The 17,338-nt window shown below is 40.3% G+C and overlaps 1 protein-coding gene across 1 annotated transcript in view; it reads right to left on the bottom strand.

Annotated features, from left to right (window-relative positions):
* LOC125457763 (deleted in malignant brain tumors 1 protein) overlaps positions 1-17,338 on the bottom strand; it is a 91,032-nt gene that overhangs the window by 27,589 nt on the left and 46,105 nt on the right. The window contains exons 9-11 of the mRNA XM_059650837.1: positions 5,739-6,050; positions 4,113-4,427; positions 1,406-1,720 (exon numbers count right to left, since the gene is read on the bottom strand). Coding sequence (XP_059506820.1) covers positions 1,406-1,720; positions 4,113-4,427; positions 5,739-6,050 — 942 coding nt within the window. The remainder of the gene's footprint in view (positions 1-1,405; positions 1,721-4,112; positions 4,428-5,738; positions 6,051-17,338) is intronic.

The following is a 17,338-nucleotide window of genomic DNA, read 5'->3' as shown; positions in this document are numbered from 1 at the left end:
CAGATCACCAACCCAGTCTCATGTGGAATTAGGGACACTTAAATGCTGGATTAGCCAGCGACAGCCGGGACTTGTGAACGAATAACAAAAAAGTATCACAGGTTTGCAATAAATTGATGCAATCCAAAAAATAAATTGCCCCAATTTGTACTGTGGAAGATAATTGTTCACACTTGTTTTTACAAATTTTGAAAGAGACAGAAAGCTTAAATCATGGAAATGGAGCCACATTCATTAAAATTAAGCCTGCTGAGTGTCATTGAAAGCCTGACATACAGTTATGGAGAACTTTGGCAAATTCCAAATGCCAGGTTTCCACAGTCCCTGTGAGGGACAGTGTTTTCATTCCAGTGTGGAAAACTGAATACCTGTAGTCTGACAGCTGATGCTGTGTGGCTTTGTTCAGACTCTGTTCACCAATGTTTTGTCCCATAATTAATCTTTCAACTCTTACCATTGACTAGCAATACAAAATTGTCAATTGTTTAATGGCTACTGCCAATATAACTTATTCTGTTAGGGGTGAAACCAGCTGGCATAAAGTTGCACACTACACTTGACTCTGGAAAGTGCATTTGCTCATGTACATTAAATCCTTTGTATTAATGATGCAAAGTAATTGGTATTAGTGGTGTAAAGTTTGAAGTGGTGGGCAGATGTAAAGAATCAGTTTGGTATTGACTTATGAAATTCCACAACGGAACAAAAAAGGAAACCTACTGAATGACATTTGTTTGTTTCCATATCAATAATTACCAAAAGTTTCTGAAACCGGTTCAGTTTTCCTATTCTTCATGTCTCCCTCATTGCGGGTCTTCCATGGGCCGAGTTCTAAAAAACAAACTATTTTGTTACTTCAGCAACAAGTTGTGTTATACAGCACACTAAATGTCCCAAGCCACATGGGACCATAATAAAATAAAATATAACGCGGAGGCACAAAGGACATACTGGGTTAGAAAAGAAAAGTCATGGTCAACTATGGCCAGATTTTAAGGAGGATTTTAAGAGAGGGATGTATGTATAGAAGTGGGGCGGGGTAGTAAATTAATTATGAAGCTGAAGACCTAAGCAACTGAAGATAACACCATGAATTGTGCAGCAACTATAATTGGAAATGCCCAAGATATCAAGCTTAGAAGATGGCATGTATTTTGGAGAGTTTTGGGGCATCAGGAGTTTAAAGTAACAGTGAGTTGTTAAGCCATGGAAGGAACTATTAACTGGGATGAAAATTTCAAAACAAATTGCTGTTTGACCAGGAAACCATGCAGGTGTGAGTGCAAAGGCATTATCTGGACACTGATGATAAACATGTGAATAGCCTCAAAATTTATGAGTGAAAGAAATATTAAAACATCAGTGAAATATTTCAAGAGAAATAGGTTCTATTTGCAGTTCTTACCTGAACAGATGACTCCAACATCCTCCTTGTGGCCACAATTATGTTGGCCCCATGGTGAAGATGGACATTGCCACAGGAGTGTATCATGCAAACGACAGTTCACATCATCGAGCCAGATCTGTCCAGAACCACTTCCAAATGTAATAGCACTTTCCACAGATTGGGCAGATCCACAGCTGAGCTGTTGACAAACAACTTCAGCTTCTTTCTTTCCAAAGGAATCAGCACAGACCGTACCCCAGGTCCTATTATAGTAAACTTCAACTCTGCCCTGACAAGGGTTCACTCCATCCTGCAGCCTAACAGCTCTGTGGTCTATAGAACAAAGAATGAACTTTAATCTGGAGCATGAACTGGAATTACTTGTGAAACTCAGTAGGTCTGGCAACATTTGTTGGAAGAAGCCAGAGATAGCATTTCAAATCTGGTAAGTTCATCAGACTGATAACAGTTCAGAAAAAAATAACTGATATTTATGCTGAAGAGGAGATTAGGAGGGGGATGTGGGAAGGAGAGATGCTCAGATAGGGAGAGATGGAGTCCAGAGAGAGAGAGACAGAGAGAGAGAGAGGTATGAAATGGATAGGTAAACATGGGGAATATGGATAGCAAGCCAGGACAGAGGATAAACTGAACAAGTGGTATTGAAAGCTGGCAGTATCAGGAAATGATGTTGAAGTCCTGGTGAAGTGTCCTGCACTGAAATGTCAATTCTCCTGATTGTTTAATGCTGCCTGACCTGCTACGGTCCTTCAGCTCCACACTGTATTCATTCTGACACCAGCATCTGCAATTTTAGCTATCTCCTCAGAGCAAAGAATGGATATTCTGTGCTGAAAGTAAGCTATGCAATGTGATAATCAGCCAGACAGTGGGTGAAAATGCATAGGCTGAACAAAAAGCAACCCATGTTGTAACAGAATTAGGTGTAGGGATGAATAAAAAAGATAGAAGGATGGAATCAAGCTGTAAAATTGTGACAACAAAGCCAGAAATTGCAAGAAAAGCTTAGCAGGTCTGGCAGCATCTGTGAAGAGAAATCAGAATTAAAGTTTTGAATCCAAAGACTCTTCCTCAGAAGCGACTGGAAACATTCACTCTGATTTCTCTTCCCAGAAGCTGCCAAACCTCCTGAGCTTTTCCAGCATTATCTGTTTTTGTTTCTGATGTACCGCACCCACCACTATTTTACTTTTGTAAGCTTATTGAACTTGATATTGAGCCTGAGGCTTACTGGAACACTACTGAATGCTTCAGACCAAAATGGTAGCCTGGAACATGGTGGTTTGTCGAGGTGGCAGGTAACTGTATGTTCTTGATCATCTAGATCGACAGAACGCAGGTGTACTGTGAAGTGGTCACCCAATTTGCATTTCATTCTCCGCAGTGTAGAGGAAGCCATGCTGTAAACAATGACTGCATTAGACTAGATTGAATGAAGTGCAAGTAAATCACTGCTTAACGTGGTTGGTATGTTTGGGGCCTTGGATGGTGAGGCGGGAGGAGATAAATGAGCAAGTGTTACATCATCTGTGAATGCATACGAAGGTGCCATGGGAACATAAGGTGTTGCTGAGAATTAAGAGTGAGTTGACCAGAGTGTCCCAGAAAGAATATTCCATGCGCTTTGCTAGCAAAGATGGGGAGGGATATATGTTTGGGCATCCTGTTGAAGGTCATGAAAATGGCAGTTTACAAATCTTTGAAAGCAGAGGCTGTTAGGGTCATAAGTGAGGACCAGGGAAATCCTGCCGTACTTGTACGCAGAAAGAGAAGCTGTGAGGCCAGAAATTCGTGAGATAGAACACATCCAAGGTCTCTGTTGGCCATAATAACATGGCATCTTTGGTGTAGTTGAAAAATTAGCATTTCTGAGCACCGTCCTCCGCCCCGTGGAAAGTGGCATCATCACAACAGATTTTAATGGAGATAGGGAAAACAGGCAAATGTGATGGAGTTCTCACAGGAAGCAGGGTTTGAGGACACAATGTCCAGGTAACTATGGGAATTGGTTTGTTTGTAATGGATAGTGGTAGCCAGCTTCTACCCAAATGGAAACTGGGTTGTCAAGAAAGGGAAGGGAGGTGTCAGAGCTGAAATGGGTTAAGTTGACAGCAGAGCAAAAATTGGAAGCAAAATTGATCATTTTTTCCAGCTCAGAATGGAGGAGAGAAGCAGCATCGATGATATCATTGATTTTTCAGAGAAAGAGTTGTGAGGGGCCCAAGTAAGCCTTGAACAAGGAATGTTGCAAGTACCCCATAGAGAGACAGGTATAACGGGGACCTACGCTTGTACCCATAACCACACCTTTGTCTTGAAGAAAGTAAAAAGTGTTAAAGGAGACATTGCTGAACTCTTCCTCAAATTGAACAAAGTGGACAAGGGTGATGGTGGAGGCTCAGTGTTATGCCTAGCCCAATATCCATTGAGGTGGGGGCACAAGAGGAATGACACTAGAACCTTTGGTGTACCAAATCAAACTTTAACCTTCTGTTCAGTTCAAGAGCTGTTCCTCTCAATTATGCATTTGAAACAATAAGCTTTCTGTTCAAAACTAATGGGTTTTTTTTCAGCAAAATCAAAGAACTGTTCCTACAGCACAATAACTTAAAAATACACAGGAATAACAATCCATGCAGAGGTTTGTTCAAAGAATTCTGTTTGATAGGACTGGAAAGAATGACTATCTGAAAGGACATGATACCTGAGCAAATAACTCCAGCATCTTCCTTATGATTGCAGTCGCTCTTGTTCCACTGCCCCAACAAACATTCCCACAGGACAGAATCTTTCATGTTGCAGTCCACATTGTCTAGCCAAATAGGCCCCACTCCTGGGCCAAACCAACTGGAAACCGTTGCGTTTAAAGCCTGCCCACACTTCAGCTGGTTACAGACAACTTGGGCGTCTGCTAAATCCCAGGAATCATCACATACAGTTCCCCAGCTTCCATTGTAGTAAAGCTCCACTCTTCCAGCACAGCGACTTCCACCATCCACCAATCTTATCTGAATATTATCTGAAAAACCAGAAATAATTACATCAAACATTTTCTTGTCCAGGTTACGGTTCCTGTCCTGCATGCAACAAGATTTGTTGCAAATTTATATCCCTGTTCTCACTGTTTACATGCAATGATTATTTTCATCCATTTTGCTGAAGGTGCTGGCCCTTTTTGTTTCCATTGTCAATTCAGCATTTTAACCGGGCAAGTATTCAAGGATTATGAGTAACACGCAGGAAAGTGAAGTTGTGAATTAGATTAGACTCCCGACAGTGTGGAAGCAGGTCCTTCGGCCCAACAAGTCCACACCGCCCCTTGAAACATCCCACCCAGGCCCATCCCCCTATAATGCACATACCCGTGAACACTACTGGCAATTTAGCACAGTCAATTCACCCAGTCTGCACATTTTTGGACTGTAAGAGGAAACTGGAGTAGCCGGAGAAAACCCATGCAGACACTGTGCAAACTCCACACAGATAGTCGCCCGAGGCTCGAATCGAACCTGGGTCCCTGGCACTGTGAGGCTGCAGTGTTAACCGTGCCGCCCTAAATTCTCAACCACAATCTCATTCAACAGTGCGTTCCATGGGCTCGGAGGCCTACATCTGCTCCTCTGTCTTGCTCTATTATGTCCAAACCAAATTCAAACTGAAAATGAGCTTCTGAGAATTATAAGCTGCAGCCCCTAACAACACAGGTACAATGCTACAAATGATCATGGATATAAACGGAAAATGCAAAACGATTAATTCAATGATTTTAACATGTAGAGCTCAGCTCCATCTGAAACTGCTAGAAAAATGATGTCTCCAAGTTTTAAAATCCAATCTCTACGTAAGGGTGTGATAGTCAGGATCAGCATTTTTTTGTCGACCTCTAGCTTAAAGATAATGCTACAGCTGATTGGTTGGTTAGGTTTTGCTAAAGGCATTGTCATTTACCCATTGGGTGTTTGAGAGTCGTTTTGGTCAGGCTGGACAGCACATTAGGTTTGCTACTCTAAATTACATCAGTGAAATAGTTGTGCACATTTATAGTGAAAATAGTATTTCAATTGAGCGCTTAAAATATCTGAAGTAGACCGTTGGTTTGTCCGGTATCCCCAGTGCCAGCCTAATTATCAATAACGCACAACGCAGGAGCGCAACTGAATACTCTCAATTGGCCTGGCTGTGTGCAGTTCAAATAACACTGAACACCATCCAATTGAAAACATTCAGCGTTCCTGAATATACTATTAGTTTTATTCTGGACCCTGGGTTTTTTATGCCATTGTTGACAGCAGGACAATGGTTATATATGAGTCAAGAAGGAAGGTCGTACCAGAGCAAACCACTCCCACGTCATCTACAAAAGGTGACTGCTCTATTTTTCTAAAACTGCAATTCCGCAAGAAGGGTTCACTTCCATTGCACCCGACATTACTGATCCAGGTTGGTCCGGTGCCTTTTCCAAACTTCAAGTGGTTGTAAATGTTTATTGCAGACCCACATTTCAGCTGTCTGCACACCACTTCTGCTTCATTCAAATTCCACTCAGTGTCAACCACTCTCCTCCAAACACCGTCATAATAAACTTCCACACGGCCTTCGCAAATACTCTCTCCGTTAGCCAGTCGTAACTGCCAATCTTCACCTGTAAGAATGCAATATATAATCAATGTTCATGCAATGTTTTAAAAAGAATCATTTGAATATTAATTATGACAGCTAATCGTGTTGCACGATTTATCAATTCCCCCAGTTAATGAATAGTGAATAGAAAACAGGAAGGGAAGACAGCCAATATTTGAAAATTAGAGATAGCCAGGATAATTAATGTTTCAAAAGATTCGGCAGGAGCTGCTGTGTCCTGAAGGACAAGTTTTTACAAGCAAGCACGCAAGATAAAATACTGAGGGACGCTGTCAGTTGCACTTTTTGTTTATTCAAGGGGCACAGCTGCCACTGGGAAGGCCAGTGACGGTTTGGAACTTCCGGGAATCTTGCAATCCTATTCTGCAGGTAAAGTCACAATTCTTTAAGGGAGTGAATCCCAGGGACTGAAGGAGTATGATGGCACTGGAAAGTTGGTACTTTACCAAGGAAGAGTGGTGTGCGAACTTAAGGGAAAATCGCTGGTGCTGGTGTTCCCCCGAGGTTGCTGCCTTTAATCACACAAATAATCGACATATTGGGCTTGGAAGTTGTTGGCGATGGAGCTTTGATGAATTACTACAGTGAATCTTTGGATTAACGGATGTGTGCTAAATCTATGTGATGTAGCACATTATTCTTTAAACATAATGACAGAGGGTGTTCTTAGGGTATGACAGGCTCGTCATCCCTGGATCATTCTTGTCAACCTTCCCTGGATGCTGTCCAAGGCCTGCACATTCTTCCTGCAATACACATCCAAAAACTATTCACAATATTAAACATACACATTGGTCATAGCCTCATTACAGCTTGAGCAATGCATCTCAGCTCTTGTATTCCAGCCCCCTTGAAATGAATGGTAATATTGCATTTGCCTTCCTAACTGCAAGTAAACTCGAATGTCAACCTTAAGAGAATACTGGATGAAGATTACCAAATTCCTTTGTCCTTCAGCCTTTCCCTGTTCAGAAAATAGTCTATCCCTCTATTCTTCCACCAAGGTCCACAATATCTCACTTTCCCATATTATACTTCATTTGACACTTATTTTCCCACTCTCTGAGCCTGTCCACATCTTCTTGCAGACTTCCCTGATTACTCAGCAAGACTGTTTTTGCACCTATTATTGCATCATCTGAAAACTGAGCAACAAAACCTCAGTTCCTTCATTCAGATTCTTAATGTGTAATGTGAACAGTTGTCCCAACATGGACCACAGCAGACCTCCATTAAGTATTAGCCGCCATCCCAAAAAGAGACTCCTTTATCCCTCCTCTCTTCCGTCTGCCCATCAGACAATCCTCTGTCCATGCCAGTATTTTAATGCTCATACCATGAACTCCTATCTTATTTTGCAGCCTCCTGTGTGGCACCTTGTCAAATGCCTTTTGGAAAGTCAATTATAACTTAATCACTGGTTGTCCTTTGTTTAACTTGTTCAATGCCTCCTCAAAGAACTCTAACAGATTGGTCAGGCATGACCTGTCCTTGACAAAACTGTGTTGATCAAGTCCGATTTTACCACCCATTTCCAATACTCATTAACAAATGAGTTAAAAATCTCATTTTCAATTATGAACTCTAACATTTTTACAACGACCAATGTCTGGCTGGCCAGCTTACAGTTTCCTGTCTTCTGCCATGCTCCCTTCTTAATTTAACGCACCTGTTTATCTCTTTTCCAGTCTACAGAAATGCTCCCGAAGTACAATGATTTCTAAAAGATCATCACCAAGCCTTCAATAATCTCTTCAGCTATGTCCTTCGCAACTCTATGGTGTAGTTTATTTGATGCAGATGATTTATCCATCTTTAGACTGTTTAGCTTCTCCACCACTTTTGCCTTATTGATGGCTTTTACACACACCTGGCTCATTTGACGTTTTGGCATGCTGCATGTCTTCCATTGTGAAATATGATGCAAAGTACTAATTCAATTGCTCCACCATTTCTTAGTTCCTCATTGTTATTTCTCCAGCCTCATTTTCCATTGAGTTCAATGTCAACTCATGTCTTTTTCTGAGCTTTTGTGTATCTATAGTAAAACTTCTGCAATTTTTTTATGCAATTACTTAATTTACTATCAAATTTCAATTTCTCCACCCTTATTACTTTCTGACTTATGCTCTGCTAGATTTTAAAGTCTTTCCAACCCTTTTGCTTCCCACTAATCTTCACCACATTCTATGCTTTTTCTTCACAATTATGCTGTCCCTGAATTCCTTTGTCAGCCATGGTTGTTTCATCTTCCCCTTAGCATTGTTCGTCTTTCTTAAGATAAGTTTCTGCTATTGCTGCCATTACTGCTCAATTGACCTCCCTGCCAGGCTTCACTTTCAATTAACTCTGGCCAGCTTTTCCCTCGTGTGTTTGTGGTTTTCTTTACCCAATTGGAATATTGCAACATCTGAATCATCTTCACCTTCTCAAACAGCACAGTGAATTCTTTTTACTATGGTCACTGCCTAAGGGGTTCCTTCACTTTAAGCTTTCTCATCAGGACTGCCATGCTACATACCCCTAGTCTGAACCTGCCTGTTTCTTAATGGGCTCTACCACAAGCTGCTCCAAATAAAATCTCTTAGACATTCCTCAAATTCCTTTTCTTGAGATTCACTACCAACCTGATTTTGTCAAAGGAACTACATATTGAAGACCCACAATTATTGTAATAATGCCTTTCTTACATTTTTTTTTCTGTCTCCTGCTTAATTTTCTGCCCCACACTCTAATGACTGCGAGGAAGCCTGTGCCCAAATCCCAAAAGAGTCTTTATTTCCTTTGCAATTGCTCAACTCTACACACACATATGCTATGCATTACAACTGTATGCCACTTATTGCTGTCTGTGTGTTTTTATTTCTTGGTAGCAAGGCAGCTCCACCCACCCTGCCCATCTACTTGTCCTTTTGAAACAAAATTTGCCTTTGGATACTTACTTCCTAGTCCTGATCTCCCTGCAGTCTCATCCCTGTGATACCGACAATATCATACCAGCAATTTTCAATCTGTTCTACAACCTCTTTTGCCTCATTTTGTATGAATGCATTTAAGTACAACATCCTCAGTCCTCTAATTATTGTCTCCCTTCTCTTAGTTGTCCCTCTATCTGCTTGAAGTTAGATTCCTGACTCTTTCCATATTCTCTAGCTTAATACTTGATGTGGAAACTTTAATAACTTCTGCTGAATCCACCCATCATGTTTAACTGTTTTCATAATTATCCATGCAACTGATTCCCCAGACTATTGAGTTTAAAGATCTATCGTCGGACTTAGGCAATTCACCAGGACTCCTGGCTCAACATGATGTGGGAGATAGACTGAGTAGAACAGTCCCTCCTTCTTCAGTTATGGTGCCATTATCCAACAGATTTAAATATAGTTCTCAAAAAAGCTACAGCAAAAAATATGTAAACATTGACATTGCTGTCACAGTCCAGATATAATAGAGGCAATATGTGCACTGGGTACTAAATTCAGTGTGTTTTTGCTTTTGTTTTCAGTGCCACAACCAAGATTTTTGGAACATCCAACCTTTATTGCAATAATTGCACTCATTTATTTTATTTTCTAAAAATTGAGCATACCAAAGTGAATTGACTGATATTTGACTACTCTGACTCTAGGAAAGTGTCGAAATGGGTAATCTTCTGGGCACTTCAGTTGGTACATGCTTGCACATGTGTCAGCCCTATACTTTACAGTGGTGTATTGAGCACATTCATCCATTGTCAACAGAAATGTTTTAGTAGTATCTTCAATAGCATTTTTGTTAGTTTTCCCAAATTGACAATGTCAAAATGACAATGCTACAAGGATTTAAACTGATCATTTGGTTCACTTAACTTTTTATTTGTGATCCTATGGTTTAGTATGACATAAAGCCTTATGTTGAAGCTGCTGAATGTTTTACCCCTCAGTCTTAGGTGCGTCTCTTGTTGGCCGAGTCTTCTCCATGCCTCATTGCGTTGAGTGTTGGCCATCAGCCTCAAAGATAATGGTATAGTGAGAGGTATGGCACACCAGGAGTTTATTGTTTGTGGTGAAATAAAAAATTGCTGCATATTGTAGCCAATAGCGCCTTTTTGAGACCCAGTTTTGTGCAATTACGCTTGCACTGAAACTGTTGAATTTAGCGCTGTGTTCATTGCAAACCATTGTTGTGGGCTTCCTCTATGCAAAGATTGCACTTCACCAGAATAAGAAGTCCATTGTGGATCCAGCGACCAATATTGCCATCAATAGATGCATCTCAGATGAGAACACATGGTTAGGCAGTGTACTTCCCTTGCCTTCCTTCCCTCATTACCTGTTTCATTGTTACATCTTCACAACCAGCCCAGCATCATCAGTCATGATGGTGGTAACATAAAGCTGGTTGCAGACATTGAAGAATTTGACGCAGAATGTTGTTAAAGCTCTCATATTAGTCTGGAAGCATGTTGACAGTTAATTCAGTCAAAAATATGGCCTGTAATAATTCACTAGAAGATTCAGCTTCTTGGAGCATCTGTGAAGAGTGAAGTTGTCATGTGTGCTTCGGAACAATATAGTAAAAGAGCCTCAAAAGAAGCAGAATCCTAATAGTATAGAATCAGGCCATTCACCTCCTTCTAAACAGAACCCCATGCAGGCCCATCCCCTAACCTGTAACACTGCCTTTCCTTCTGACTAACCTACTTAGCTTGCACACCTTTGAACACCGTGGGCAACTGAGCATGGCCAATCAACCTAATCAGCACATCTTTGGTCTGTAGAACGAAACCAGAGCATCATATGGAAACCCATGTAGACACAGCGAGAACAGGAGAACTCCACAAAGACAGTTACTTAAGGGTGGAATCAAAACTATGTCCCTGGTATTATAACAGGCACTGGTGCTAACTAGTGAGCCACCATGCTGTGGTAATGAAATGGTGACGATTGAAGCAAACAATTTATGAGTAAGAGCAATCTCAGAAAAAAAAGTGTTGCTTTCAGCCTCTAAAGACCTTTCTACCATTCTATTTGTGTTAGGCTTAAATCTACAAATCTTGGTTTCATGTTCCCTTGTATCCCTGGATAATGAAAAATGATTGTTCTCACTTTTAAAATTATTATGTTAGCTGGCATCACTTATTCTTTTGATCATAGGCAGAGGGCTGGGGAACAACAAGACATCTTTGATTTTTTGAAGAAAAAAATGTTTTTAAATTTTGTCCGGACTGGACTGATGTAATGTTTCTTTAATTTTGCTTCATCTTGAATTCTAGCACCAGCATCAAAATAAAAAACTTTATCAATATTATCACTTCTTGCACAATATTAAAATTCACAATCAAACAACTTTTTAATTGCAAGGGAAGAAAAGTCTTTTGTTAATGCACACTGTCTTTGTAATTTAACCCTTAGAACTGTGCAAGTGGATGTGCCAACATATGCTTTCAGTGGTACTCCATCCTTCAGGTGTGCTGAGAGTCTAAACACTGCATATTCAATTTAAAGTGATAAAAACAAACACTTGATATGAAAGTATGTGTGTTAATCTGGGGAGGAGCTATACACACTCACTTGAGACTGAGCCATGAACACTTGCTTCATTGTCATGAGCTCACATCAACATGGCATGAATCATGTCGCTTTGAGAATTAGTTGGAACTCTAATCAGTGTAACATCTAGTACAGCACACATGTGCAGATTTACAGTTGGGCCCCTCAAATGAAGTGCTCAACAGACTCATTTCAATTTCCTCTGACAATGACGATAAATTGAAGAGAAATGAGTAACTCTGACATCTTTTACCCAGATACATCACAATTTAATCAGAACATACCATTGCACATTTCTATTCACAAATCAGTAACATATATAGTATTTGATAATGAATCAATCCCTACCTGAACAGATGACACTAGCATCATTTCTGTGTGTGCACTGATGGTTTCCCCAGGATGCAGTCGGGCAATCAGTCAAATGGAGTTCATTGCCAATGCAAACGTGGATATAATTCCATATAGGCCCATTTCCCTGTCCAAAGTATGCACCTCCTGGAGTTGAGATCGCAGTCCCACAACCAAGTTGATTGCAGACCACAGCTGCATCTTGTAAATCCTAATAGGTATCACATATTGTGTTCCAGGTGTCATCAAACATTATCTCGACTCTTCCTGAGCAGGTATCACTGCCACCGACTAACCGTGGTCTCCTTTGTCCTTTGTCCAAGAACAATGAACAATTTACAGTGGATTTAAATTCATTTGGATAAACTTCTCCCTTATCAATTAAAAGTATACACAAAATGAATCAATCAAACAATAAAACAAAAGGAGTGAAAATCTTCTGAAGGACCAAATCATGGTGACCCAAAATATTCTCATTTATCACACCAATGAAACACTGCAGGGCCACAGTGAAAGATTGGGTGTTACTTTAGAAAAGTTGTTGTAACTCTTGTCGAAATACATATAGCTTGTACTGTGAGAGAAACTCGGAATTGCTGAATGAATTAATTATTAGGACTTAACACTGAAAGCAAACCTAGTCTTGTCTGCATGTACCATTTGAATGAAATTTACTAATCAAGTAAAATTGAAATTTCTGTCAGGTTTACACAGATTCAAACAAGTCGTGAACAATTTGTTAGTTAGCTAGTTTTATCTGGTTGCTGTAGCTTGACTAGAGCTGGGTTTCTCTGTATCTGTTGTAGTGTAAATACATGGGTCTAAGTGCAACTTCCAAGGAATAGCACAGCAGTAATGTGTGAAGCTCAGAGATTGTAAGTCAACACTTGTAATGAAGGGGAAGGGTAGAGGTGCTGTTTTCATCTAACTTTCTCATCCTTGATATTTGTTTCACTTTTTTCAAACAGAGAATAAAGCTGCTTGTCAAATTATTCTAATCCTCAAACTTTGTAAAATTAAGGCTGTTTGGTCAAATTGAATATGTGTCCTGCAATATGTGCAAATCATGGATGCATCATGTGTTCTAGACAAGTACATGTGCAGGAAATATCAGCATCTGCAGAAGATACAGATCTGGTATCAGGAGTCAAGTAATTGCCACTGCCTTTTGAATGCAACTGTTATGCAGAGAGGAGATGGTTATGATGCAGATTTGGAATATGCATGCAATAAATTAGTGGGTTACCAATAGCAAGTCTATCAGAACTGCAGAAGTAGTGCAGGTTTATTCTACTGAACAAGTGTCACTTGCTAGCAGTTTGGATTTGGATACTGATGAGGATGAAAATTATTTTGTTGAATACACAAAAGTCAAGTCCTCAACATTACAGTGGCTCAGCTGCAAAGGTGAGGAGAAAGAAGAGTAGAAAAGCCATAATGACAGTGCATTCATTAAAAATGGGATAAACAAGCATTTCTTTACGCATAAATTGACACAAGGATGATATGTTGCCTCAATGGTGTTAGGGGCAAAGGTGGCACAGAGTGACTTCTTTCATTATTATTAAGGGGTATTATTCTAGGGGAAGGTGAACACTTGGGGGATATGTTCCATTTTAGTACCAACAGCATTCGATAGGAAGAAAGACGAGTCGAGGAAACAGGTTCTTGCAGAGTAAGGAAAGATAGTTAACTAAAGGATTCAAAAGCATTAATCTCAGCAGAAGTTTAGGTGCCTCTGTCTATTAAAGGTGCTTGTGGATAATTAAAGGCTTCAGATTCCAGTGGCATGGGGGCAATACTACTATGGCAGATGTAATCTGTGTAACATTGGTGCTTTCCTTTTATAATAATCAGGGCTATTATCCTGGCAGTGACATTTTTTTGCTGCTGTTGGCCAGTGTTTAAATTAACTTGTCTTATGGATGAAATCCTGAAAGGAAGCTCAGAATGAAGGGAAGAATAACTGGTTGTTGGAAAAAGAAAATATTCAGCAATGTTATTTGACAAACAGTGTTAAAATGGCATTTATTAGAATCAGTTTGTGGAAAATGTGAAAAGAGATTCTCTCTGAATACACAAAGCATTCTTGGCAAGTCTAATGATTTGAATAAAGAGAACTATTAGATGGGCTTCAGATTGGTTTTACAGGTCGGCACAACATCAAGGGCTGAAGGGCCTGTACTGCACTGTAATGTTCTATGTTTTATGTTCTATAATGATATATGATTGCAGGCTGACATAGAATGAAAACTGAATGTTCAAGGATATTCATCATTTAGGAAGGATAAACAAAAAAAAAGCAAGTGAAGCAATTCTTTTAATTAATACTAATTTCTTTGACTTTCCATTTTCAAAGTCCCCTGCATTTCTGAGAAACATTTCTACATCATCCTCCATGAAGACAAGAACAACAGAATTGTTTTTAATCTGCACCAACTTCCGATTCTCCATTCTTTTGTCTGCACCAGTAAAGGTATACTTATTTGATAAGAAAGACAGAAAACAATGTTAGGACATTGTGCAGTGTTGATAACTAAATAATCCTTATTCATAAGTCATAAAAAAAGGAAGTACGATATTCAGAAGGCAAATGGTATTTTGGATTTTATTGCAAGGGAATTTAATACATGACAAAAAAATGCTTTGCTGCAATATTATAAAAAACTTTTAATTAGTGCTCTGTGTTAAGCCTTGATCTGCTTATCAAAGGAACAACACAGAAGCCATAGAGGTAGTGCAATAAAGTACAATAAACTAATCAAAAAGTCATGGAGTCATAGAATTATACAGAAAATAGAACCTTGGGTCCAATACATCCACATTGACCAGATGTCCTAAACTGATCAAACTCCATTTGCCAGTATTGGTCCATATCTCTCAGAATCCTTTCCTTTGATGTACCTATCTATATGCTTTTTAAATGTTATAATTGCACCCACATCCCCCACCTACCCTGGGAGCTCATTCCATACATGCCACCACCCTTTGTATGAAAAGTTGCCCCTCAGGTCCCTTGTAAATCTTTCCTCGCTCACCTTAAACCTATGCTGTCTCATTTTGAACTCCCTTACCCTGGGATAAAACCTTGGCTATTCACCAGATCCATCAAGGATTCTGGGTAATCCAAGATGGTGGACAGAAAAGAACTGTGACTCTAAGAGCTGCTACCTTTTAAAGGTATTTTCAGTGTTAGAGCGTATTTCCTCAAATTCTAGAGCAGTAATTACTGTTTTATATGCAGTTGCAATGTTTTGGAACTTTGGGGAAAGAGAAGGTCAAAACAATGGCACTTTAAAAAGGCAGAAGACAGAAAAATGCAGTGCCCACATGGTTATCCAAATGGAGAAAAAAACCTACACTGCTGTCTGGCCCAGCAGTAAACCACACAGCTGCTAATTTTGCTGTCTCTTTTCAATTAACTCTGGACATTGGAGTTGGATCTCAGAAAAATAAACAAACAACAAAAGTCACAGCTGACCTTGGAAAAACCTGTGTGTGTGAGCTCACACCAAGGGACCAGCAAAGTGACTTTTTAAAACTGTAATCTTTCTGCTTTTCTTTTGTAAATCTACAATAGTTAAGAGCGTGGGAGTTTTTTGTTGATTGTATGGCTAGAATTGAGATCTGTCTCTAGATGAAATATTAAAAATATAAAAACATAGAAACTAAGCTAGCCTGGGGCAATATTATTAGAGTGGTAAGAATGTACTATTTTCTTGGTCTATCTATTGTTTAGGTGCAAAGACGGCCTTTAGCAGAGAGTGATGTGCTCTTCCCGTTGGATTTAGAGATTAGAGAGAGTTTCCATGTCACTGATGATTATGTCTGCAGTAAGTGTCTTCTGTGGTGAATCCTATTGTATTGTGTGGATCAGTTGGAGCGGCAGTTGGAAGTGACGAGGAATTTTCAGCAGCTGGGGTGTCATACATGGCAGTTGTAGGGAGGGAGATTAATGGAAGATACAGTCAGGAAGATGGGTGAACTCCTGGAAAGGTAGGAGAGGGAGGCAGGAGTCCCTTGTGGCTATTCCCATCCATCAAGGATGCTGTTTTGGCAAATGGAGAGGGTGATGGAATCTCAGTGGAATGCAGCACTGACAGCCAGGTTTTTGGCACCAAGACTGGCTGTAATGTAATGCGGGATATGCCAGTTTCCAAATGATTGATTATGATACCGGACTGTCAAGTCACAGGCACAGACAGACGATGCTGTGGCCGACAGTGAGACAACAGAATGGTGTGTTGCCCCCTGGAGCCTGGAAGCCTTGGAGAGGATGCAGAATATTCCCAAACGGGAGAGGGACCAGCAGGAAGTTGTTGTACTCATTGGAATTAAAAACAGAGGAAGAGAAAAGAATGAGATTCTAAGCAGAGAATATGGGAAGTTAGGCAGAAATTTAAAATGTAGGTCCACAAATGTAGTAATATCTGGATTACTTCCAGTGCCATGAGCTTGTGAGGGTAGGAATAGTAGCAAGAGAGCAGATGAATGCTTGGCCGAGGAGCTGGTGCAGGGGAGAAGGATTCAATTTTTGGATCACTGGAATGCCTTCTAGGCTAGAAGTGAACTTTATAAGAAGGATGGGTTGCACCTGAATTGGAAGAGGGCTAATAGAGTGGCAGAGAGATATGCTAGAGTTGCTCGGGAGGATTTAAACTTGGAAGAGTTCGTGGGTTGGGACACAGGGAGATAGTGAGGAAGGAGATCAGTCTGAAACAGGTACAGTTGAGAAAATGAATAAGTCAAAGTGACAGGGCAGGCAGGGGCAAAGTAGACAACAATGTAGGACTGATAAATTAAACTGCATTTATTTCAATGCAAGAGGCCTAAGAAGTAAGTCAGATGAACTCAGGGCATGATTAGGAAAGTGGGACTGGGATATCGTAGCACTTAGAGTTGTGGCTCAGGGATACACAGAACTGGCAGCTTAGTGTTCCAGGGTATAGATGCTGCAGGAAGGATCAACAGGTGCTCAAGAGAAGAGGAGGAATGGTGTTTTTTGATTAGGGACAACATTACAGCTGGATTTAGGATATTCCTGGGAATACATAGAACATAGAACATAGAACATAGAACAGTACAGCACAGAACAGGCCCTTCAGCCCACAATGTTGTGCCGACCATTGATCCTCATGGATGCACCCTCAAATTTCTGTGACCATATGCATGTCCAGCAGTCTCTTAAATGACCCCAATGACCTTGCTTCCACAACTGCTGCTGGCAACGCATTCCATGCTCTCACAACTCTCTGCGTAAAGAACCTGCCTCTGACATCCCCTCTATACTTTCCACCAACCAGCTTAAAACTATGACCCCTCGTGCTAGCCATTTCTGCCCTGGGAAATAGTCTCTGGCTATCGACTCTATGATAGTTATTTGGATGGAACTGAGAAATCCCAA

The sequence above is a fragment of the Stegostoma tigrinum genome, chromosome 14 (assembly GCF_030684315.1).
Source record: "Stegostoma tigrinum isolate sSteTig4 chromosome 14, sSteTig4.hap1, whole genome shotgun sequence".
NCBI lineage: Eukaryota > Metazoa > Chordata > Chondrichthyes > Orectolobiformes > Stegostomatidae > Stegostoma > Stegostoma tigrinum.
Note: the sequence above shows the minus strand (reverse complement) of the source record. Positions and strands in the feature narration are given on the sequence as shown.